A 25,508-nucleotide genomic window follows, 5' to 3' on the forward strand; every position below is an offset into this window, starting at 1 on the left:
TGGGCGTTGTAGTCGGAAACATCTTGAGAGCCACAAATTGCAGGCCCCTTCTGTACATAAAATGATAACTTAATATTGATTATCTGATTATGATGAAGGTTCCTCTGCTTCATTCGTACTGAACTGTACAAGTCAATGCAGACGAGATCAATCTATTTTCTATCTGTATTTTTGAAAATGGGGCATACCCTGCAGGCCAATGTCTTTGCCACTGTAATGAAAGATAGAGTAAAAAGCACGTGACATCTCGTTATAAATGCTTTAAGTTGCTGCCAAGATGGGACCCATGTCAGCAGAAGACACAGCAGTAGGCATTTAAACAATGAAATAATAAGAAGTGTGCGTCTGGTTTAAATTAAACCTGCACAATACATTATAAAATACCATCATAGAGTACATACATATATAACACCCTGTAAAAAGTTATACAATTCATCCACAAGATAGCATTGAAGATTTCCCCCCTAATACAGTTTAGTATGTCATAAATATACCTCAAAGTATCCACGGATAAGGATGGATGATTCAAAAGTGCAACTGTGTACATGTATTCATATCCCAAAGAAATCCCTTAAAATGTTTAACTCTGTAATGCAAGGTTTTAGGGCATTCTGGCAGAAGATGCTGCAATGTCTCAATATTTCCCCCTCCTCACATAGTCTACACTTTTGATTTTTTTGTGATAAGTTAGACCCAGCTCCCACAACTTCCCTTGTCGGAAGCAAATGTAGTCTTAGGGCCTCATTCCACGGATGGCGGTAAGGATTTACCGGTACCGGTAAAATACTGGTACCGGTAAATCCTTACCGCCTTACTACGAGGTCCCTTTGCGGGTTGGGGGATTTAACGCCTGCTTTTTGCAGGCGTTAAAAACCAACCCGCAAAGGGACCCAGGGAGCTAATTACGGTACCGCAATTTGCGGTACCGTAATTAGCGCCTTCACCATTCCCATTGAGCACTATGGGGCAAAAATGGGAATGGGGAAAGGCAATGGTGGAAGGGGGAATTACCGCCCCGCCAACCTTGGAATGGGGCGGTAATTCCCCTTTCCGCCAAGGCGGTGCCGGTATTTTACCGGCATGAACCATGGCGCTAATAGCGCCATGGTTCTCCGCCATCCGTGTAATGAGGCCCTAAGTCTAAGTCAGTTAGACATCCATTTAAGGCAGGGATATTTCTTAATGTATGCCCCGGTAGAATTGAGAAATTTCTGCTGAAGCGTTCTATATCTGAAAAGTGTGCACTAGCAGTTTGGGCTGGGCTGCTAGCATTGGTGGCAGTACCTGAATAATTTGCACATGGCTGGACCCCTTTTTCAATAGCGCAGATGGTCTAAAACGTGGTGGTGTGGAAGGTTGCCCAGAGCAATGTTAGTGGTTCTGATTCATTCAAAACCTTTCAAAACCTTCCACCCATTACTTTTGTGGTCACAGTTTGTCTCACTATGTGAGAGAGGGTATGCCCAGACGTGGGTCCCTTGCTCGCTGCACCAAAGGGAACCAAGCTGCTCCTCACTGATCAGCCCCATCAAGGCCGAAACATGCCTGGGGTTGCTTGGGTTTCCATTCAGAGGGGACCTGGCCTAGCAGTTCGGGCTGGGCTTCTACCATTGGTGGAAGTACCCGTCTGATTTGCCTAGGTCTGGACCCCTTTTGCAATGCCGCAGATGGACGAAAAAATGGTGTGGTGGGAGGTTGCCCAGAGCAGTGCCAGTGGTTCAGATTCATTCAAAACCTTCCACCCATCATTTTTGTGGTTCTATATATCCCTACTTCCACACCAATGATATTCCCACAGAGTTTTTTGTTTACTTTAAGAGGTTCAGATACAAGGAACCCACTTTTACGATAAAAGACCTTCCCATTCATTTTCCCGGTTTATGAGATGTATGCAACTTTTCTTTTCCATAGCCCAATTCAGGATAGTAAATAATGATGTTTTAAGTTGCTCATGGACTTTCCTATAAAATGAGAGAGTTCTCTATGTCATCATACAAGCCAGTAAGAGGAGGCCCAATGCGTATCTTAGTATTGCTACTGGGGTACAGTTTGGGAGGCTAAGCACTCTTCACCAAACCAGCCCCATCAATTCCTGCCATTCACACTCTTTGGCGATAAACAATAGCTCTGCACCAGAAAGCAAAGCAGGTTGTCTAATAGTACTTTATCATAGGCAAGAGGGAGAAGCGGCCATATCTATTATTTATCTTTTTCATTTGGGCAATAAAGTGTGCGCTCTAAATCTGCACTTGCCACCTTGCTGGCTGCACTACCAGTTGTTTTGATTTATCCCTTGCTCAGCACTTTCCATTTCTCCCCTCTCCCTTGCACTTTCCCCTTCCCTCTCCCCTGCACTTGCACATTCTCAATGTCACTGGGCCTAGTAAGATCGTTGTTTTGTCCTCTGTTATTTCCCTCCCTTGCCTTGTCGCGCTCTGAAACTCTTGTATATGAGCGCGATAAAAATAAAATATCATACCATACCCCATGTTTCTTTTTAAGTTTTCGAAAGTTCATGCCGCACTGAGGACGATTATAAATTGTATACCCCAAATATATGTATTGGTCAATAATCTCCATCTTCTTCCCATTTAACTTTCATTTGAACTTGATCTTATGCCTCTTCTTTGCTGAGACCATAATTTTAGATTTCTGGGTATTAATTTCAAGCTTGCGTTCCCACATAAAATCAGCTATAGCATTCAGACTATGCTGCCAACCAATTGGTACCTGGTCCAAGATGATCAGGTACTCTACGTATGCCAGATATTGGATGGTAAATGTACCTATGCGGGGGAAGTGGAACAACACTGGCCCTTTTCACAAACTCCCCTAAATCTGACAAATATAAATAAAATATTGCTGAGGAAAGGACGCATCCTTGTCGAAGGCCTCGCTTGGTGCCTATTGCTGTAGACATATTTGTGTATTTGTATTTGTTTATTTATATTGCGCAGCCTGCCCACGGGCATCAGGGCGCATGTTTGGAAGGGTTACAATGAGAAGTTACAGAAAGGCAGTTACAGGAAGGCAGTTACATATTACAAAGTATAAATATACATATATTTACAAGGTAGTTAGTCGTCCCAATATATACATAGGTCCAATCCCATCTAGACATACCTTTACCTACATATTAACGTGGATGAAGATCAGGATTTTGAAAAACCTATCAGGAGCGTTGCACTCCTTCACCTTTCTCCAGAGTATGGCTCGACTTACTTTGTCAAAAGCAGGGGAAAGGTCAATATAAGCAATGTATAGCTCGAAGTAAGAGTGTCAAAAGGAAGCCATTCAGTTGGGTGCCCATGCCCGTACGAAAACCAGATTGGTGGACAGCCCCTGTACCTACAACAATGTTTGCCCGAATGCCTATACCATGTAAAATTGCACTTGTCATGGTGCAACGGTTTTTTTAATACGGCCCCAATTTTTTTTGCACTAGGGAAAACTTTGTCCTAGCGCCAATTCCATGCAATTTTGCACTTGCACCAGTGAACAGTTTCTGTAATTTGGTCCCTGGTTTCCACGAGTCTAACACTGTCTGATATAAATAAACTGTTGTCTTGGTGTTCCTGAGCGCAATGGGCTTGATGAAGTTAATACTTACTTTTACTCACTTACAAAATACTCTCATTGGGAATTGGACTTACAATTTTTACTCCCTAAAAATTATTTCACTCCCAACTTAAATAAATAGGGAATAAAATACGCCCACTTCCAAATCGTATATGGAGCAATGCCTATGTATGTTCTCTCCCTGCTTGAGGCTCCCCGCCATGAATAGTGAAACACCCACCCAAGTATTCCATTTCTAAAGCAGTCATGTATTTTTAATACTGCTGGGCTCTAGATCGTCTCTCTTAGGCAGGCTACACGCTTCATATATACTTCTATGAAATAAAGACATAACTATAAAAACAAATGATGAAAGGGAACATGTGTGGTCTATAGGCACAGTTATTTATTGAGGATGCAACAAGAAATACAAATTCTAATCCCGGCTTCAAATGTCACAGCATGGCGTGATCTTGAACAAATAACTTCATCTTCCCTGGTCTTGATTCCCTACTGTATCTGCAAGAGGTAGGAGAGCTTAGAAATATATAAACTAATATATACGTTTCTAGCCATTTTACACAAGATAATGCATTCTCTGTCGTAAAGACGTGACTTCCCAAAGCCGCTGATGTAGTAGGTTAAGGTATGTTACGATGCTTTTATAATGTACTAAATCACCACCATAGTGGTCTCAGAGCACCTGGCTGGTTTGGAGGTTGGCGGTGTGTGCTACCACCTGGGCCATCCAGACCTTATTCTACAGAGGAAAAGGAGTGGGGATTAAATAAAAAGGATGGGAAAGGCAGCAGAAATGCCACATATGTGAGGATGGTAGTGATGTTGAAGGGGGAAAAGGAACATGTTGGGATTGCATGGGTGCATGTGGATCCTTTAAGAGGGACCATAGACCAGGATTGCAGAAAATAAGGAATGACCTAAATGTTTCTGGCACCAAAAGGATGGCTTCAGCGATCAGTGTGTGAAAAGGAAATGCTACTGGAGAACAAAAGGATAGGATTGGCTGCTATGCATCCTTGGACACATTCTAGGGTATGTTGCAAGCATGGAACTCAGAAAGCAGGGGCGTGGGGGGTTGAGGGGGAGGTTGTGTGATACTCTGATAACATATTGTGTGAGGGTGCAGTCGCTGCACAGCCAAGGGGGTCTGCTCAGGCGGTTGTGTCTTTTGCACAACTATTTCTACTTAAGCATATTGCTTTGTGCTGGTATAGCGCTTTATGCCAGAACAAGAACAAAAATTCACAGCGCTGAGATGGGGGGATGGACTCTTTCAGCCAAGAATGCGAGCACCAGTGCACCCAAAGATTAGCAATGAAGCCCCCCCCCTAGCCCAGAATGGCACATGTGCCTATAAAACCGCAGTTAGTGTCATGTCAACTTAAGAAATCATTTTCTTGGCCGCATCACTGAAGTCACAGTTCCCCGGTAGAGTTCACGTTCATTTTATGTTCATTTGTACCCATGCCACAGGTAAACAGGAAGCTTCATAGCCAGTGCTTCAGTTGTGAGGGTGTTTGCCAGGGCCCAGCCCTGGCAATTTATTTCTGAGCCCCGGCACTTATTGTCTAAGGCTCAGTTTGGTTATGATGTGATGTTTTGGCAACTTTATTATTTTAACTGGCAGTCATATAATAAACAGCTATAGAAACAGAGCAAAATGTAAATGATTGTATTTAAAGACACACTTAAACATGTGTCTCATGTCAAGGCATGACGAGTGTGTTATTTTATGCGTATGTTGATTGGTATTTGGAAATCACACATCTGCCGTAGTGAGTAACCACACTAAGCCGATGGGAGTTACAGCTTTAACCCCATATATGTTGACAGCATGGGGTGCAGCCCTGGGTGGTGGCAAGCGTGGGCGGGGAGCTGCCCATCCTGACGTGGCATAGGCGTATTAGAAAGCATTTATATATATATGCTATATATCTGTATCCCCCTATATACCCGTATCGCCCCTGTCTCTAAGTGTCTGTCTGCCGCTATATTGCCAGCATCCTGTGCACGTGCCTGGTCTCGGGCGCTCTAGAGATAGCCACCACATCACATCTCTACTCTTACTCTCTTCTATACACCATCACTCAACTAGAACACAGCTATACCCCTGATTAATTCGGCCTAGCTGTCCACATACGAATACGACCTCATCAGCACCTCATCACTCTCACCTCATCACTCTCACCTCATCACTCTAATAAAACGCAGCTAACCGAGCACATTCTGGCTTAGTTGCTCAAATATGTGTCCTTCAGGCCTAACGCAGCCAGAGCCCAGTCTGGATGTCCACCCACCAGACTGCACACATCCAACTGACATCTCCGGCACCACACCTAAACGCTAGGACGCAGCTACCAACCGGCAACTACACCAGCTGCACACATATCTGGTGCACCCACGCCAGTGGTCGAAGTGAGCAGGAGCGGCTGGGAGCGGTGCTCCTCTACTTTTTTAAATTACATTTTACAGCTCCTTTACTTTTATTTTAAAAAGAAACCGTTCCGGAACGGTTTCGTTTTAAAATAACAGTGTAGGAAGAAGTTGAGACTTGCACTTTCAGTGCACTACACTGAACGTTCCCTTAAACAACAGGTGCATGTGTTTGGGGGTTTGTATTGTGTGTGAGAGGCGGTGTGATGATGGGGTTTGTGGGGAGTGGGTGCTGGCTGGCAGGGAACATAGCTCCACTACTTCTTTTCGTGCACTTCGACCACTGACCCACGCACCCTACGACACTATCTCTCTACTGACCAGAACTACGGCTCCCGAGTGCGTGCAACCTACCAGCGCTTTGAGGTCATACCAATGATGTATAAAGCGCTATATAAATGCCAAATAACATAACAGTTGAGCCCCACCCCCTTTTTTTCTAACAAACGAAGCTCTCTTCCCAGCGCTATTCAGCTCATGGGGGAGGGGATGTGTGAAAAGTGGAAACATAACACTTTCAAATCCCTTTCAGGGCTGCTTTCAGCGTGCTAGTAAAAACAGAAAAAATACTGTAAACACAATAAAAACAGAAGCACGATGAAGGAGCTACTGGGTACGTAATGACACTTCTGACACGGCAGAATGCCTCGTCGCTCTTCTGACCCCTGACTCAGATGATCCCTCTGCAGGCGGTGCTCTGTTTACATAAGCCGTGCAAGAAAGTCCTCCAGCGCTGTCTGTGTGTGTGTGTAATGAAATCCACACTGTCTGACTGGCAGCCGTAATGCGCCATAAATGTACAACCCGTGTTTACAAACTGCGCTGTGCAGTCCTGCCTCCACTCCCGCCCGTGCATGTGCGCTCTCCCAGTGCGGAGCGGAAGGCGCGCTCCGCTGCCCCCACAGGAGCTGGGCACGCATCAGTCGCTGGCCTAGTCTGGCCAACTTGATGCCAGGGAAGCTCCGAGTGCTGTCCCTTTCTCCCTGCACTGCCGATCCTAATCACGCAGCTAATTACCCAATTAAAGAGAGGAAGTGTGCGTGCACGTACTTTGCTTTATAAAGCATTTGAAACCATGGACCATTTCATTGTAAGGAATCACAAATGTACACAGAGGCACTTGCCACACACACACCACGCTCTGTCAGGGCCGGTTAAGCAGCGGCAGATCTCCAGGCAGCAAAGCAAACATTTGACAAACTCCCCTGCCCCCTCAGACCCCTGGCAATATGGGGAAGTGGGAGCTAATGGCAGCCCGGGCAGACTCCCGCCCGGGCGGTCCTGCCTTAATGCCTGCACTGGGACTCTGTGGGGGTTATTACAAGGTTGGAGGTAGCCATGCCGCTATTTGCGGCATGGCTAGCCCCATACCGCATACCGGGTCCGGGTTCCCTGAATGGGGAAATACCGGGCCATTCCAACCTTGGAGGACCCGGTATTTCGCCATTCAGGGAACACATCCCCATTCCCATTCGAGCCCGGAGCCGTCAACCCCTTACCGCCGCATGACGAGGTCAGGACCAGCATGCTAACAACGGGCCCTTCATTAACGGGCCCGTTATTAGTATGGTCCCCATTCCCATTGAGCCCTATGGGGGCTCGAATAGGAATGGGGATGTGTTCCCTGAATGGGGAAATACCGGGTCCTCCAAGGTTGGAATGGCCTGTATTTCCCCATTCAGGAAACCTGGACCCCGTATGCGGTATGGCTACCTCCAACCTTGTAATGACACCCCATGAGTAACTCCACCTGCATACACTATGGGCCTCATTACGAGTTTGGAGGTAGCCATGCCATTTTTAGCGGCATGGCTGCCCCCAAACTGGGTACCGGTTCCGGGTCCCGCAAAAGGGGACTTACCGGGCCATTCTGACCTTGGAGGGCTCGGAAATTCTCTTTCGCGGGACCCGGACCTGGTACATCCCCATTCCCATTTGAGACCCCAGAGGGCTCAATGGGAATGGGGAGGATGCGATCAACGGGCCCGTTAATGACAGGCCCGTTAGCATCCTGGTCTGCTAGCGGGTCCCGCTCTGCACGTCTGGTCTGGCCAGGCGTCCAGAGCGAGACCCGCTGCAGACCTCGTAATGTGGCAGCCCAGAATGAACGGTGGCGGCCTCTTAACGGCACTGTTCATTCGGCGCCTGCCCACGTTGTAATGAGGCCCTATGTGTGATGACTAATCAACTTCCGGGGCATCAGTGGTCCAGTGAAGAATATCGGTTTCTAAACCATCAATCAGCCCCACACCTCTAATACACCAGAAGGGATCCAAACAGATTGGAAACACAAGTAAATTATAAACCTCCTTGTCCAATTTTGGTAACATGGACGGAACACCAGGCTTATCTCCACAAGGTCATGGATCGTTGGTTAATTGCAAAACAGCAAAAATACAAATATCTACTTTATTATTATTACGAAAGACAGTTCTACCACACTACAAAATGCAACCTACCCTGTGAAGGAACACAGAGGACAGACAGTTCCACAAAGCAAAACGATGCACTCTGGATACTGACAGGAGGATAGTTGGTAAAGCAACCAGTCTTAACTGTTCAAGGTTATGTGGTTTCAGCACCAAGGGAACACGGGGTCGTAAATGTCACTCAAGCCTTCAGAGAAGGACCAGGGGGACAGAACCACAATGTACCGGGTGCTTGAGATGATCTTGATGCTCAATAGTGTGGAGTCAATTCCAGGACACGTTGCAGCTCCTGCGACAGAGTTCAAGATGGGAGACAGTTGCAAGTATCAGGCAATTCGGCTAATGAGGCTGGCCGGACGGCTGCAGGTTCGCCTACACAGTGGCTCAGGGTCAAGAATCCTCCCTGTGCTGGTTGGCGTTTTTGGAATACTAGGCTTTAGGGACTGCAGTGTGGCAACAGTCAGTGGTACAGCTGGTCATGGAGCGAGGGCTCGACTGTCTCGAAAAGATTTCCTTAAAAGATGGACACTGGTTGATGCTTGTTACAGCACTCCTCCTAGCTACTTCGCAGGGCTTGTGTCCTCTTTTAAGGCAGAAGGCCCAAAGCTGAGCAGAGTGTTTGCAAGCAACAGCATTTTCCTTTATTCAGAGACTCTCTGGCAATTCCCACCTAGGCAGGGCACGCTGTGGGCTGGCTTTGTACCAGTTCTGGGGCTGCTGGACAGGTCCTCTGAGTCTGGTATCTCCCTCTGTTCCCTGGAATATATTTAGGGGAGGGACCTTGCTTCCTTCTTGGAAATCCTGGCCTTCCTTCATCGAGGTAAGCTGTAAGGCAGAAAGTACCTTCAGTCAGGGTCCAAATGAGTCCTTCTTCTTACTCCTTTTGAAGTTGGTGGATGATCTAGTAAGTGAGGGGCTCAGCCCTCTTTTAAAGCCAAATGGGCCCCAGTGATTGGTGCAAGGTAAGCGTGAGGTCATAACCAGAGTGCTTTGCAACAGGAAAGGTAAGAGGTGACAACATGTACTCCTAGGTCCCACCCATCTTCCTGTCTGTTGTGGTGAACGTGTCTCTCTGGTTAATTGCACTCTCTGTGAGTTCTGATCAAAGCGCAGGTCTCCCTTGAAGTTTTTGGAGAGAACAGACTTTCTGTCTCCATCAAATGACACAAACCTTGCCTCTGAAAGGGAGTTCCCTGCAGGGTTGCCTACTGTAAACAGTTGTCCCAGACATGACATTCACTGCCCTTCATACAGAGGGGAGGGAGCTAGCTTCTAGTTGACACATTGCATATCAAAGAGGTGTTAGTTTCCTGTCCCTTGTGTTAGTTCTTTGACCTGGCCTCTCCGCAGGCCTGCTTTCATTTATCTCTCATCAGTATGCGTTGTCACCACACAGAACTTTGACAATAGAACATGGGGGATCCATGGAGCCTTTGATATTTGATTAGGCTGACCATAGCAGTAGCAAGGTGTTGCCGTACCCCTTCCTTTGATATATATTTGAGATGCTTTGATGTAACTGTGGCTGTCACATTCCAGCTAAATGTGACAGGGAGGACTGCACCTGTACCCTGTGTCCCCCCAGAGCACACTTGACTATGTATTTGTTGTGCGGCGAGCATAGGAAAATGTGTGCAGATTAGACCCACACATTTTCAGAGGTTGATATCCCATCATTCTATTTCTTAAAAAAATTCAAAAAAGCCCATACTAGCACGCACTCCCCGTGCGGATGGTCGAATTCCTCACACTCTGCCCAGCGGGATATAGAATCACCTTTATACATGACAAAATTCCACATACGATACGTTCGCACACACCATTCTGTGACACAGAACATATGCTTGCTGAAACATACAACACAGTGACACCAATTATGCACAACAGACTCACACCACACACAGGCTCACACTGCACACTGAAATGGAGCACATCCCACACAGACTCATACTATACATTGAAAAGCACCACAAGCAATCACCCAACACCCACTCTATTCACTCGTGGATGTACTGTATAATCTGCAACACAAACTCGCAAAGAGCACACATTAACACACATCTCACACATTTCATGCTAACATACACCGCACACAGACACATATGACACACATCAACTATTGTCACACACCACACACTGACTGTGACACAGAGCATATGCTAGCACATACCACAAACATGCACTTAGAACGCACTAACGTACTACACACATCGACACAGCAATCACATACATTGTACGACACCACACATAATACACTGAAACAAATCTATTGTAAAGAACACTGATGCCCAACTCACACCCAGGGTTCTAAGCATCATCCCACCTCTGACATCAATCACCATTATTTACACAGGCATGCATCCATACAGGATACCACAAAATCACACCATGACATGGCACATACAGAAACACAACAACCACAAACAAACCACACTCACCACATGCAGACACGTTACATACTGACAAACACTCAGACATACATAGACAATGATACACCCCACACAACACCACATGTACCAGAAACGGGTACAACACACATAGAAATATACAACATGTAGACATACAATCACACCAAACACTGACAGGCAACTCAATGTCACCCATCACACACTGACACATGCCCTACAACCACACACAAATACAGCCCAAAATATGCGGACACTGAAAGCCATCTTATAATGGCAAACAAAACACACTGACATACCTCTACCACTGTCTGCATACAGAAATGTATAGCACACTGACACGGACATCACACTGGCACACAGAACATGCAGATAATCACCATCTTCTGACATGCAAAACACACACACACACAAGATCAATAGACTCACATTGCCAATAGAAAAACAATAACCTGTGACACAGCAAATGTGAGCCCAGAGAACCCACCAACACACATCTGAAACTATGAAAATCCATGTGCTGACTCACAAACTTCAAACTGACACACACCTTACATTAAAACACAAGCCAACTGAAGCCACGCCGGGCACTGCCTCACATGTCAACTGACACAAACCACACATGGGCAATGTACTTGGACTGATCAAATCACCCAATAAAATACAGCATACAATTCCAGATAACATGAACTGATACACTTCACACACTGAGATGTACAACACGCTACCACCAGCAATATGCTGGCACACACACACACAAAACACATACACACAAGTTACAATGAAGCACATCTTCAAGATATGCCCCACTCGGACATGAATCACACACTTACGCCAAATGCTTTCAAATACACTGACACGCTGCATTCTGACACACTCTTTGCACATCTCACCAAACACTAACTTTCCAGACAGTGACATATACCACACACTGATGCACACATCACACAAGAATTGAAACACCCTTGTACACACCTTACTCTGAAACACTATAACATGGAGCACGCACTGAAATAAAATAGATTCTACCTGCAAGCACCACACACTCATAACTCACATGCTGGTAAATGCTTCATATAGTCAAATCACAAACACTGATACCACACACTGCATAGGATGCACACCAAAAAAAGAAACACAAAATACAGTTCAATAATCACACTGACTCACTCCATGTACTGTGACGCACAGCACACTGGCAAACAACACCTATTGTCAGACATTTCGCATAGAATAATGGTGCACACTGACACCCAATATTCACCACCAGACACTCACACACTTCACACACTGTCACATACCAAAGTTGGACATGGCCCCCCTTACTCACACACGCCAGGTACTGATGCACACCTCAACCTGACACACACTGCACACAACAACTCAAACCAAACTTAAATGCGGCACACTCTGGCACGCACCACACACTCATAATCACCATGCAATAATACATTATACCATACCCTACCAAGTGCTAACTTGCACTTCACAGGGTCATACCTGACACTATGAAACACTCACTGACACACATTAGATACAACCATAAGAAGACCATGCCAAAACAACACCACACACTAACCCATCACCCACTATTCACCAATCAGTGACCTACTAAACATTGACATACACCACAAACTAACTCATAGCCCACAGTGACATGCACAATACAGTGGCCACATACCTAAAGAGTAATAACATTATTACTATTAACAATAATAATAATAGTGTTTGATATAGCACGTCATGCCAATTTCACAACACTTCAAAGCACTGTAATAACAGATGTTATTATCGCCCCATATTTTATGGTAATAATTTTTTGAACTTGGATGGGTGACAGAGTAAGTCGATGCTGCCATGGCGTTGGAACTTTGCTAAGTGCAGGCTGCACTCAAGTGAGACACCAGTACTTTACTTGGACAGATCACAGAATTATAATAACAAAACACTGGCACACACTAACACACATGCACACAATGCACTAACACACCGCATGCAGACACACTCACAATCCACACGAATGCACCACAGAGTGACAACTTACAAATCGCATTTATAAACCAAATACACACACACACACACGCATAACTAACTACCTGTTAATACGTAACATATAGGCCCACATAATGCCGTTGGGGGTACAGGTAGGAAGGAGGGTATTTGCAAATGTTGCGCGTCATTATCACCTACCTGAAAGGGGACAGGTGCATGAGGTGAACACAGTCCAATGCAGTGCATTCAATCGAAAAACAGAAGTGCAGGTACTCACCAATCTAGGCTTTAAGTGGATGGGGCTCGGTCTGGGAGCATCGTAAAAATGCTCTCATGCTGTAACTTGACTAAGGTTCATTGGCCCATTTCAACTAATCTCACACAGTGTCCTTCTCCAAATCCATTTTCCTAGTTCTCCATTTGTCTCACTTTCTGTGTGTCTCACTCTTTGTGTCTCCTTCACTATTTGTGTCCATTTCTATATGTCTCATTCCCCACACTCACCCTTCATGTATGTTCCCACATCCTCTTTAACTCTCTCTGGCGTCTGGCCTTGAGAGCAAGCTCAGCTGAAGCATCTCAGTGTTTCCAACCAAATCTCCCTATAAGGGTTAACTGTTACGTCAATACCATTAAATGTGATTGCACCAGCCTAATGAAATCATCTCTCAAAGACGGTCATCATTCACAGACAGACTTTGACCTGTTCTGGCACCTGTATTCAAATGTATAAAAGATGGCAGGCTTTGACAACTCCCATTTTTTGCAGGCAGTGCAGAGTGAGATGACATCATTTTACAAACATCACACACTTTGGTAAAGCAGTGCATTTGAGATCTTGCACACAAACTTCCCATTTGTTGTTATGCATTGTGTTAAGAAAATTTGAATATCCATATGAAATGGGACTTTGTTTTTCGCGTATCAAACTAAAAGATATCATAGCTGTAAACTAAACTTTAGAAGGGGAGTTTTATTCTTGCTTGCAATCATTGCCCAATAAGTACTGCGGTAGGTAACTGGAGCTGTGTGAGTTTTCAGTTGGAAACGTTCCATCACAACTCCAATTACTTAAAAATGTAGTACATATTAGAATAGGTACTTCTAATAACAAAGAAACAACTTAAAAAAGTAATTTCCCAGGCTTTCCAAATCAAGCCCTGCTCCATCAAAGGACACCAATGGTAACAGGTGAAGCCCACTTAGCAAAACACTGTTTCACGTAGGGGTGTTGCTAGGTCTGGAAAAGATCCGTGGCTATGCTAATGTCGGGACTGTTGGGACTGGAGGCTAGCTAGACTTTTGGTTGTAGCCTCTGAGCTTCTATCCGGGGCTACAATCAAAAGACCCGGGGCTATAGCCCACTCAGCCTGCCACCCCCTTTTCAACGCCCTTAGAGCTCTGGAGCTGCATGTTTGTCTCTCCTTTTGCTCTGCAGGGTGGGCCCTGAAGGAGACATTATGGGTCCTGCGGGTGGTGCAGAGATCAGGAGGGACAGGGCGCTGCAGAATCTTAGTCCTTCATTTTGATGAAGTAAAATTAAATGCTTTCACCCGGCCATATATCGAGTACCGGTACTCTCTTTCAGGCTTTCAGAAGTGCAGGGACTCAAATGCTGAAACATTAGAAGTGCAGGTACTGAGGGCCGGGTAGGACCGGCCCAGTTAAAGCACTGGTTATATGCCAGACACCTACCCAACAAACAAACTACACACTGACTAACGCTCTTCCTCTGCCCGTGTGCCAGATGCCGGGAAAAAGGCGCCACTGAGAATGATGTGCAGGGCTCAGATTCGGGATTGTGGGGAGATGACACCCTTGTAACCGACTCGTTTCAGGCACTTTCAATGAAAGAAGCATCGTTTTGAGGACAGTCTGCTACATAGGAAACTGCAGCTACTGGTAGGGCCAACACTGCCAAACAGAATCAGTCGACTGGCTGTGACGGTCTAGCAGACTGTACATAAGCACTAACCGGGGGACAGTGAGCCAGGATTCCATAGACCCTGGTCCGCAGCTTCCTGTCGCAGAGAGGTTCTACTAAAGAGACTTCCTTCCCCATTCCTCTCCCCACACTCTTTCCCAATATCTCACCCTTAGTTTTTATATGCATGGCTGTGTTTCTGATGTTTTGTGTTGTGCTTGCAATAGAGCCACAGATCCGGAAACCAACAAGCATCGGCAATGCCAACAGTGTTGGCTTCTGTGTAGGTCTGGGAAAGCCATTTGCCAGGCACTGTCGTAATGGTATTAACTGGCCATTGATGGTAGCAGGTGCAAAAAAGCACGAGTACCTGGGCATATAATAGCAGTGGCTGGCAAATGCCTAATACTTATACACAAGCCAAACGTTTGGCGTTGCCAATGCTTGTTTTAACAGAACTTCAGTGGAAGACAAAACTAAAAATGTGCACTGCACAAGCTTATAGATCAAACAACCATTCACACCCGCCAGACAAAAGAGTAACGCACACATAGAGGCAGACACACACGCTCCCCAACCCGCATGCGCCCGCGCACACATGCCTGTGGGCGGGAGCTCCGGATTTCAGTCATGACAGAGTGAAGCCTAATCCCTGCCAGGAAAAGTGGAAGAGTCAAAGAGCCTTTGATTAATAAGGCTTCATGTCGCCTCCCCCTGCAGACACGCCCCTGCCCAAGCACGTCACCCGGGCATTAGGATTAGGGCGCAGAAGCATCCCTCAGAGAAGCGGGGGCAGTACCACGCTGGCCCTCGCTGCCTACCCAGCGTACCCTCCCTCTGGCTGCAGCTCCTTCAGGTGGAATCACTGCTTGTCCTCCCTCAGCACGGAGCACCCCAAAGCTGCACCTCCTGCAACCATTGGCCACAGAACATAGTACATCCAGAGATAAAAGGCATCTATAGCCGAGTAATGCCCTCCCACCGCAGATTATAACTCCCTCACATCCACATGGCAAAGTGCTGACTCATCGTCTACCCTCGCTATACCTCACCCTCAGAGCTGAACCATATCCACAGCGGCTCGCCCACTGCCTACACAATATTGCACACCCCAAAATGCAGTCCGCCTAAATATAGCACCCTCACAGAAGCGCCATGCCTACTTCCACTCACGCACTGGCCAGTATCACCTTTGATATCAATCCCAGTTATACCCACTCATTGCATAACAGGTATGTGGACACGTATACAGACTACGTGACAGCCACCTGGCTATGAACTATGCGGAGCAGCTCTACACCCCCTCTCCACCTCACTCATACAGTAGTGCACTCAAAAATGCATTATATCACTCCTACCCATCTGCACACCTCACAGCTGCATGGTGTTTAAATTCACTCACCACTTTAAGCAGCCAAAAATTTAAATAAATATGTTGCCACACACTTCCCTCCAGGGCATAGGCTCCTTTAACAGCTGTGCTAAAAACACTCCTACTCACCCTGCTCACAGGAAAGAGAGGACTCATAGAAGGCGCTGTGACTACTCAATACACACTCACGCCCTCTGCACACTCTTGCCAATCAGAGCTGGCCCACAACAGAGGCCACCCACTGCTGCCCCACAGAGAATTTGCCCTCAGCGCTACACAGCATCGATTGCCACTTATTCGTACCCGGACAATATACCACCCTAAGAGCTGTACCACAGCTTTAAGTACCCACCACCTGTGCACAAAGTGTAGGCCGCTTGATGGCTGCACTGTGTCAATTACTTATTACCATATTACCAGCTGGCCACAAAATACAGCCCCCTAAAAGCATTATCCATGGCCACTCAATGCCTGCTCACGGTATATAAACTTCTATGAGCTGCACCACAAGTACACCTACTTGCCACCTGCCCCTAATACCTGCCAAGAATTGCCACACAACAGTAACCACACTGCGCATGGATGCAGTATATACCACAATTACACCCTCAAAGCGCTGCACTACAGCTATGCAGTTCAGCGCTGCACTGCTTATGTACCCACTAATTTCTACACATTGAAGAGAGTCCCCTTTCCAATATATACCTGCACATGTCTGCTCGTAGAAATGAATTGAATTGATATTTTATTTGTATCGCGCTCGTACAAATGTGTTTCAGAGCGCGACAAGGCAAGGGAGGAGAACAAGGGAGAACAAAAATAACGATCTTACGACAAGTCCCAGGCCCAGTGACAAAGAGAACGCGCAAGTGCATGGGAGAGGTTACAGGTAAAAGTTCAAGGATGAGGGGAGAGGTGGAAAGTGCTGAACAGAGGAAAAAAACAGATACATAAAAATAAATAAATAAATAAAAGCAACAAGCAGTGGTTCTGCAGCCAGCAAGTGGCAAGTGCTAGGTTTAAGGCAACATACAGGGTGTGTCTGGTATGTGCAGGGTGGGGATGTACGGTTACAGATACAGACCCCAGTGCAGGGTATTGCTAAGAGGCAGTACGGGTGGGTGGCAGGGTGAGCAGGTACCTGGGCTAGGAAGTCGGAGGGTGGCCGGGTGCACAGTGCCAAGAGAGAGCAGATCAGCAGCGGAGAGGAGGGGTGAAGGCAGAAGCAAAGAGAAAGGTCTTGAGGTGCTTCCGGAACCGGAGATGGTTCTCCTCAAGTTTCAGAGTGGCAGGGAGGCTGTTCCAGAGGGAGGGCTCAGCAGAAGACAGAGATCTGCCCCCAGCTTGTTTCTTTGAAAAACAATGGACCCTGAGGGAGTTATAGGTAGAGGAGCAAAGAGCTCCAGTGGAGGGTATTTACGGAGGGACAGCTGAAGGTATTTTGGACCCAAGCCCCAGAAAGCCTTGTGGACAATGCAAAGGGTTTGGAATTTAATCCTTGCATCCACTAGGAGCCAATGGAGAGATTTCAGGGCTGGAGAGATACGATCCCAGGGCTTGAGGCCAAGGATAAGTCTTGCAGTTCTGTTCTGGATGAGTTGCAAAGGGTGAAGAGTAGCGGCGGGTACATTTAGAAAGAGGCTGTTACAATAGTCCAACCTAGACAGAACCAGGGCTCGGGAGACAGTGAGCTTCTGGGGGAAAGAGAGTGAAGGTAGAGTACCTCTGCGGAGGTGTAGTAGGAAGTTTCACTTTTTAGAGACATCAGAGATGTGGGCAGAGAAGGAAAGCGTGGAATCAAAGATCACCCTGAGGTTCTTAGCCTCGCAGATGGGGGTACGAGGAGGGCCAAGGGAGACCAGCCAGAGAGTGACAGGGAAGGAGGGAGAAGGTGTGCTGATGAGGAGGATCTCTGTCTTTCTGGCATTCAGGCAGAGATCGTTGGTGGCACACCAATCCTGAATGGCAGATAGGCAATCAGAGATGAGAGAAGAAGAAGAGGTTGCTTAGAGAAGCCTGAAAATGAGTTGAGTGTCATCAGTGTAACAATGAAAGTTGGAGCAGAAAATGGAAATGCAGTGGGCGAGAGTTGCAAGATATTGGTTGAAAAGCCAGGGTGAAAGGTTAGACCCTTGGGGAACACCGCAAGTGGAAAGTGAGATATATGAAAGGAAGGACCTAAGTTGGACCTGGTAGGGTCGATCAGAGAGGAAAGAGGTCAGCCAGGCCAGAGCGTGATCGGTGATACCCAGGTTGTCACGGAGACGGTTGAGCAGGATGGTATGGATGACTGTGTCAAAGGCAGAGGAGAGCTCGAGTAGGATGAGGACAGAGGGGATATTAGAGTCACGGTTGGAGAGCAGATCTTCACTGATGTTCAGGAGAGCAGTTTCCATGCTTCTGGCAGCTCTAAAGTCATACGGATGGTCGTGGAAACAACCAACAGAATCAGAATAAAGGTTAAGCTGAGAGATGGCCAGCTTTTCCAGGAGTTTGCCCAGAAACGGAGTTTTGGAGATAGGGCGATAGTTAGCCAAGCAAGAAGGGTCACAAGTGGGTTTCTTGAGAAAAGGGTGCACAAGAGAGTGCTTCAGAGGGGACAGCTCCTGAAGTGAAGGAGTGGTTGCAGAAATCAGCCAGGGCAGGAGCGAGGGTGTCAATGTGGTTCTTGATGGGTTTGGAAGAACAGGGAGGGACCTGTTTTGACTTTCATAGATCGGACTCGTCTAGAGACCTTGTCAGGGGAGAAAAGAGGAAAGGACGAGAAAGCGGGTGAGGGGTGGCTGGTGGAGGGCCAGCATTCACAGAAGGAGAGGGGAGAGGAGTGGGAGGGGGCGAGAGAGTGGAAATGATGTCCTGGGTTTTTAAGTGAGAGCCCCCTATCATGTATATACCCACTAATTTCTACTCATAAAAGAGAGCCCCCTCTCGAGTATATACCCACTCATTACTGCTCATAGAATAGAGCCTCCTCATGAGTTTGTTTCCACTCATTTCTACTCATAAAAGAAAGCCCACCGTTTGAGTATATACCCTCTCATTACTATTCATAGAATATAGCCCCCCTGATGTGTATATCTATCCTCTCATTTCTACTTGTAGAATAGACCCAGTTTGTGTATATAACCACTAATGTTTAAGCATTGAAGAGAGCACCGTCTCCAGTATATACCCACTCATTTCTACTCATAGAATAGAGCCCTCTCTCACGTATATACCACGTGTATATACCCACTCATTTCTTTTCATAGAAGAAGGTATACCACTCATTTCTACACGTCGAAGAAAGAATGTGATGAATTACCACATGGCAAGGGTGTGAAAGCCCTGTTTTATTTTTATTTTGTATTAAATAATTAATTGATGCAGTAATTCCATCTCTGAGAGGGAAGTCTGCTAATCAGAGTCCCATTTCATAAGCTGCCTGCCATAAGCATAGTGTGTACTTGTGCCCTGATGCACCAGTATCCTGATTCGCAGCACCTGCTCTACCGGTGGAACAGAGCAGGGTCAGGGGCCAGAGGTTCATTCTTGACAGCTGCAGTGACACCCAAGTCTCAACAGCACAAGAGTTGCATTTAAAATAGTCAACCCTCTTCCAAAAGCTAATCTCAAGATGTTGTCCTGCTGGCACATAAATCTGTAAGTGTAAGCCATACGTGAGTTAGGGTATAGTGACCAGCATCTCTCAGTGTTATCCCAGCCATATCAAATTGACATTGAACATGTGTCAGCCCTGTGGGCCAAGTTCAACTGTGAACAGTTTAAGTGTATTTCACCAGACAGACTGGAAGGTGCTCTACTGGCAGGAAGGTAGCATGGTGGGGTGTCTACATTTGTTCCTTTGTAAGGGCAGGTAACAGCCTTTTCCCTGGGACCGCCACTCTACAAGATGCTGGACTGGGAGCAGACACCAAAAGGCACACCCATTCACAGAGAGCCAGGCCTCACACCAGGGTGCAGCATTTCCAAAGGCCTTTGATCCTATTGAGAAGGGGGTGAGGTGGAGCAGCTAGGATAGCTAGAGAGGGGTCTGTACAGTTTGTGAAGGGTTCTGGAAACTTGATTCTCCCTGCCTCGCTTTCCTGTCCCCTCTATTTCATCTGGATGGGTGTGACATCAAAAGGGCAAAGTCCACTAATTTCAAGAGCAGGGATTGGACCCCTAACACTGTCTACCTTTAGTCCAATCACCTGGGGACCTTTGCCTATAAAAGAAGGGACCCACCACTTCTTTGAATCGTCTAGTGAATCATCATGAAGCATCTTTGGATCCTCACTTGAGAAGATTTCACTGAACTGAGCTCAGAGAGCAGTCCTTTCTAAAATCCTCCAGTTGTGAATTGAAGGCAGGTGTTCCAAGGCAGAGACCAGCTCTGTTCCGTAACCATCCCAGGGGACCACTGGGGGGCTCTCTGCTGCTGGAACAGGACCTGCCTCTCTGCCAGCCACAGAGGTAACAGGACTTCACCATGTTGGAAGACCCCTGCAGTTGTGTACCAGCATCCCCCGTGTTTCAAAGCCCGAGAGCAAAGACGCATCTTGTCCCTGAGTCCAAGGAGTAGATCTCACAGCCACCTAAGAAGTGACCTGCTGCGGGGCAGGAGCATCTCTCTGCCAGTCACAAGGGCACCCAGGACCTCACTGTGTTGCCCGACCCCCTGCTGTTGTGTGCCTGCCTCTCCCGTGTTTGCGAACATGAGAAAATAACTCATCTTCCCCCTGGGCCCTTGATTGGGACTCAGAGCATCCTGAGAGCCAAGACAGCTGGGATACTGTTCAGCACTTTTGAACCAATGGGACCTTCTGTTGCTGCCTTTTGCTCTCTCCCGATCGATCTTAGCACAGTGCCAAGAGCCAAGATGTCTAGTTCACACTGCTGAACCACCAAGAACTGCAACGAAAATATGATTGGCTGCTAAATGTCCACTTAGTACATGTCTGGTTCCTAGTGACTGGTTGGACCACTTTGAACTCTTTTTGCTCACAAATACATATCCTTTTTCAAGAACATTGTTGCTTTTTCTTGCCTTTCACCCCTGATTCATTACTCAGAGTGCTGCATCTACTATCCTTGCTTATTCTGCGTTCTTTCCTACAGTGTGGGTTTTGTGTAGTGTTTTTCTAGTTAGTTATTACTCTATATGGTTGTGTCTGATTATTGCATATAATTTTATAGAACCTTGATTGGACAATGCTTTATTTTGGACTGTTATACTTTGCTGTTTTGGGTCACTACTGAACCACATTCACACCCATTTTGGAGTATAGCCTTTCCTTGGCATGCGTTACCACAGAAGGTGAAGGAGGTATATCTCTTAACTGTGCCTGTTTCACCTCTATGAGTGCGTTGGCTCTTGGTTTGTAGACGTGTGAGGTCTGAGTGGGCGTTTCAGCCTCTACTCATCCTTGTACTCCTGCAGGGCAGAGGTCAGTTCGTCACAGAGCCCCTCTAGAGTATGTATCCACTCATTCCTTCTCATGGACTAGACCCCCTCTCACATATATACCCACACATTTCTACTCATAGAATAGAGCCCCTGGGGGTACACTCTGTGTATTATTACCTATTTTCCAAGTTTTGAATATGTGGGAGTGCGGATTCTTGTTCCTAGAGATGAAAGATTGTGCAGGTTTTGACATAGGGAGATAGAGACTATTAGACATCTTTTAACTACCTGCAACAATCTCCAGGAATGGCATTCTAAGGGCTACAAGGAATTAGTGTGCAATGTCAGAATGATAACATCACATCAATTCTGGTGCACGATCCATATGGCTGAAACCTTGGTACATGTAGAGGCAGCATATTATATAAGGAAGAGAGTAATCAACAGGTGGAAGGAAACTGGGTAAGGATACCAGTTGAGAAAAGATTCTTGAGAAATGATAATAAAATAACAATGAAATATAGGCAATATAGAATAAATGTAGATTGGTAAAAATTATGCATAGGGAAAAAAGTAAATTGGTGTATTTCAAGTCTAATTGTAACTAAACAGCAGTATTATTATTATAATTTATGAATATAATGATTTTTTGTTTTTACAATTGTATCATATGATATGTCATAGAATGTTCAATATAAATTGTATAATTGTATTGTGTTTACAAAGTGTATAAGGTTTTAACTGCCCATTTGCACTATTAAATAAATAAATAAAAGATGATTACCTATTTACCCTCTCCTACTGTAGCAAATATATGCGGCCTCGCCCCCTGCACTAAGAGTACGTGCCATCGAAGTGATAGTGCGTCTGTGCCTACTTACCCTTGCCCATAGAGTGCTGCCCCGTGGCCGCGGCATCGCATCCACCGAAAGAGAACTCCCTCTGCCCCAGAGAACTCCCTCTGCCCCCTACACCCACCACGTCCTCAAAGGCATGTGCCAAGTGGTCGCACCGTGCATACGTTCCTACCGCTGGGGTGGCCGCCAGCACCCCTTACACATGCTTAATGAACCCAGTGTGTACCTCCTCGGTACGCTATAGATTGAAGGATAATTATGCTGCACCTGCCCCAAACACTTTAACACCGGTGAGACGGAGGGGTGCCTCCCAGAAGGAACCCCCTAGACAGGGGAACTGGGGTGTCTTGCGGTGCGGGCATTCTTTCCCCGAGAAGTAACGCTTGCGTCAAAACAGCAACACGCCCGGGCTGAAAGACCACGCGTGCTCCAGGACAAGGAGGACCACTGGGGGGAGGGCATGGGTCTGAAATAAAATTAAGATGTGCACCTGGTTTGGTCTAAATCACCCCCAGTGCACATCAGGGCTCGTGGGAAGAACCTCCCAGTTCAATGTGTCCCGGACTGTGATGTCAGAATAGCCATGCACCGTCCTTCCCAAACTTTGAGGAGATGGAGGGAAGAGAGAGGGTCAAGAAAAATACCCCTCACGCCATCCCACCCCTAAACACCTTCGAGCTCGCGCTTTTAAATCAAATGTGGCCGCAACCAGCGCTCTCACCCTCCTCATTAACAGACCGCAGGCAGTGAGGACACCCCATAGAGGCTCACCCTGCACTCACTCTAGCAGTGACACTGGCTTCTTACTAAAAGAGCACCCACACTGCAGAGTGCAGATCCACAGGACAGACCTCCGCCGAGCAGCCACCTGCCAAGACATCTACTCCAATCTACTCTCTAGCTGCTGACTGGCCAGCGGGGGCCATCAAAGGGCGCCCTGTGCACCCTCTAAGCGAGCCACGCCAACGCTGGCCCAGATCCGAGACCACTAGTCCCGATTGGCTTACCCAACTCATGTTCACTTTTAGCTGTGTTTATTATTGTGTAGTGTTAACTGTGATGAGTGTTCTGGTCCTCACGTGTGTGTGTGTTTGTGTAGGTGTTGTGAGGGAGTTAACACTGTGATTAATCAAATTTTAAGGCAAACATGAAACTGTTCAACATAAACCCCCTCCACGCCCCCGTAACTGGTGACCCAGAAAAGGGGTCTGCGCTCACCCCATCCTCATCTGCCCAGCAGCAGACATACGTTCGCTGAAGTCCGCTGGACGTTCTGGCGCTAGAAGTTAATGTTAATAGAAAAACACACATTCCCAGTGTGCGTGTGTGTGTTGGGGGCGAAGGGGGGTCACGTTAAACTCATAGGGGGCACCCGAACGGGCTGAGGGGAACCTGGGGTCCTGGGTGTGGCACTAAGCATTCTCGTCTCCCCAGCCGAGGAACTTCAGCGCTGTTCCTGATCACAGAAGGCGGGAATTCAGACCAACAGGTCTCATACAATAAATGAAACCGCTTTACTGCACGCCACATGTTTCAAAATGAACATCTGCCCCTCGTGCCCCAACGTGTCGCTTTCTAAACAATGCCTGGCCCTCGCCGGCCCCATCCACCCTGTGTCCCCCCCATCAAGACCACCTGACACCGTCCCCCACCCTACACCCTTGAGGGACGGTCCTTGCTGCTCACCACGCAGCCTTGGACCCTGCTCCCCAGCCAGGGGTCCCGCGTGGAGAAGGGCGAGCTGACACACGGTTTCCCCCCATCTCCTACCTATGGTGGTGATGACGGTGATGGCGAAGTAGAAGGAGCCCGCGAACTTCCACTGCACGCCCGCCTTGTGGGGCTTGAGCTTGAGCACGACCCACTCGAGCTCGCGGTAGTTCTCGGCGGTCAGGTTGTACTTCCTGCGGAGGACCCCCTGCTTCTGCTCCAGCCGCTTCCTCTCCGAGGTCTCCTGCTCGGACTCCAGGGCGTCGAAGACGGCGGCGCCCACCAGCAGGTAGGTGAAGGTGCAGATGATGAGGGCCAGCGTCCGCACGTTCTGCCGCTTCATGGTCCCGGCGAGGCTCCGCCGCGGCGGGGCGCAGGTCTGGCAGCAGGGCGGGTGGCCAGGGGCATGGTGCCTGCACATAGACCTCCCGCCGGAGCCCGGGCAGCGCGGCAGCCAGGCAGCCGGAGCCTGGGTGTCAGAGGGCGGCGCGCTGCGCAGGGAGCTGTCCTTTCAGCACCACGTCCAGACTGAGCTCTCCTCTCTCGCGCACACGCTGCACGGTGGCGGCGGCGGCCAGCTCCTGCCATGTATGGCTGTGTCTGCTCCAGGGGGGAGGGAGGGAGCCCGCCTGGCCCACCCCGGGCGCACACACAGGCAAACACCAGATCCTATTTCATCCTAACGGCCGGGCGCTGGGTTTCAAGAAACCATTCATTTAAAAGACTCTTCCTTTTTTAAAAAAAAAAAAACATAAAGAAAAGTGCCAGATTCATGGAGGCGGGAGTTTCCAAATGTCTGACTGCACATCCGCACGTTCTGCCTACGTGAAGCGTGAGAGAGGGCAATGCCTAGTACACGGGGTGTGCGGCGTGCACCAGATCACTAGTAGTGTTATACTACTAGAACAGTTAGATGTGCATGTATGAAAACGTGTCTGCAAAATGAAAACATCACAAGCACTTAAGGTTTTACTAGCAAATTGACATTAATCCCCAATGGTGCAGAAACACGGATTTAAGGTAGGAAGATGGCGTTTAGGCGAAGATGCGTGCCTTTTTGGTTTTTCCCCGAAAGTATCGGAGTTCCAATGAATTTAGGAACTCTGTAGTCTTTGCTTGTTTCGGGAATTGGTCCGGGCTGGGGATTGAGGAGGGCTGTAGCGCGTGTGCGATTGGTTGCCTTTGCATGCAGACTGGTTGCATTTGTAATGGGGATCTGCGCATGGGCAGTGGCAGGTGGTGCACTTTTGAATTGGAGAGGAGCACCTGCTAGTGATCGAGCACAGGAGGGAGACTGAACCAACTAAAAGGGCAGGTTCTCCTCCGAAGCTGGCTCTGCAAATACATATCCATGCAGGCTGCACTAGTATATGCCAGTATGACCATATAAGAACTCCCAGCAATGAAAAAAATATACG

The 25,508-nt window shown here is 47.4% G+C and overlaps 1 protein-coding gene across 1 annotated transcript in view; it reads right to left on the reverse strand.

Annotated features, from left to right (window-relative positions):
* Positions 1–24,739, reverse strand: part of KCNK3 (potassium two pore domain channel subfamily K member 3) — a 355,048-nt gene extending 330,309 nt beyond the window's left edge. Inside the window, exon 1 of the mRNA XM_069605614.1 lies at positions 24,151–24,739. Coding sequence (XP_069461715.1) covers positions 24,151–24,511 — 361 coding nt within the window. The 5' untranslated portion in view covers positions 24,512–24,739. The remainder of the gene's footprint in view (positions 1–24,150) is intronic.
* Between the last annotated feature and the right edge of the window lie 769 nt (positions 24,740–25,508).

Source organism: Ambystoma mexicanum, chromosome 4p (assembly GCF_040938575.1).
Source record: "Ambystoma mexicanum isolate Mex_15411 chromosome 4p, UKY_AmexF1_1, whole genome shotgun sequence".
NCBI lineage: Eukaryota > Metazoa > Chordata > Amphibia > Caudata > Ambystomatidae > Ambystoma > Ambystoma mexicanum.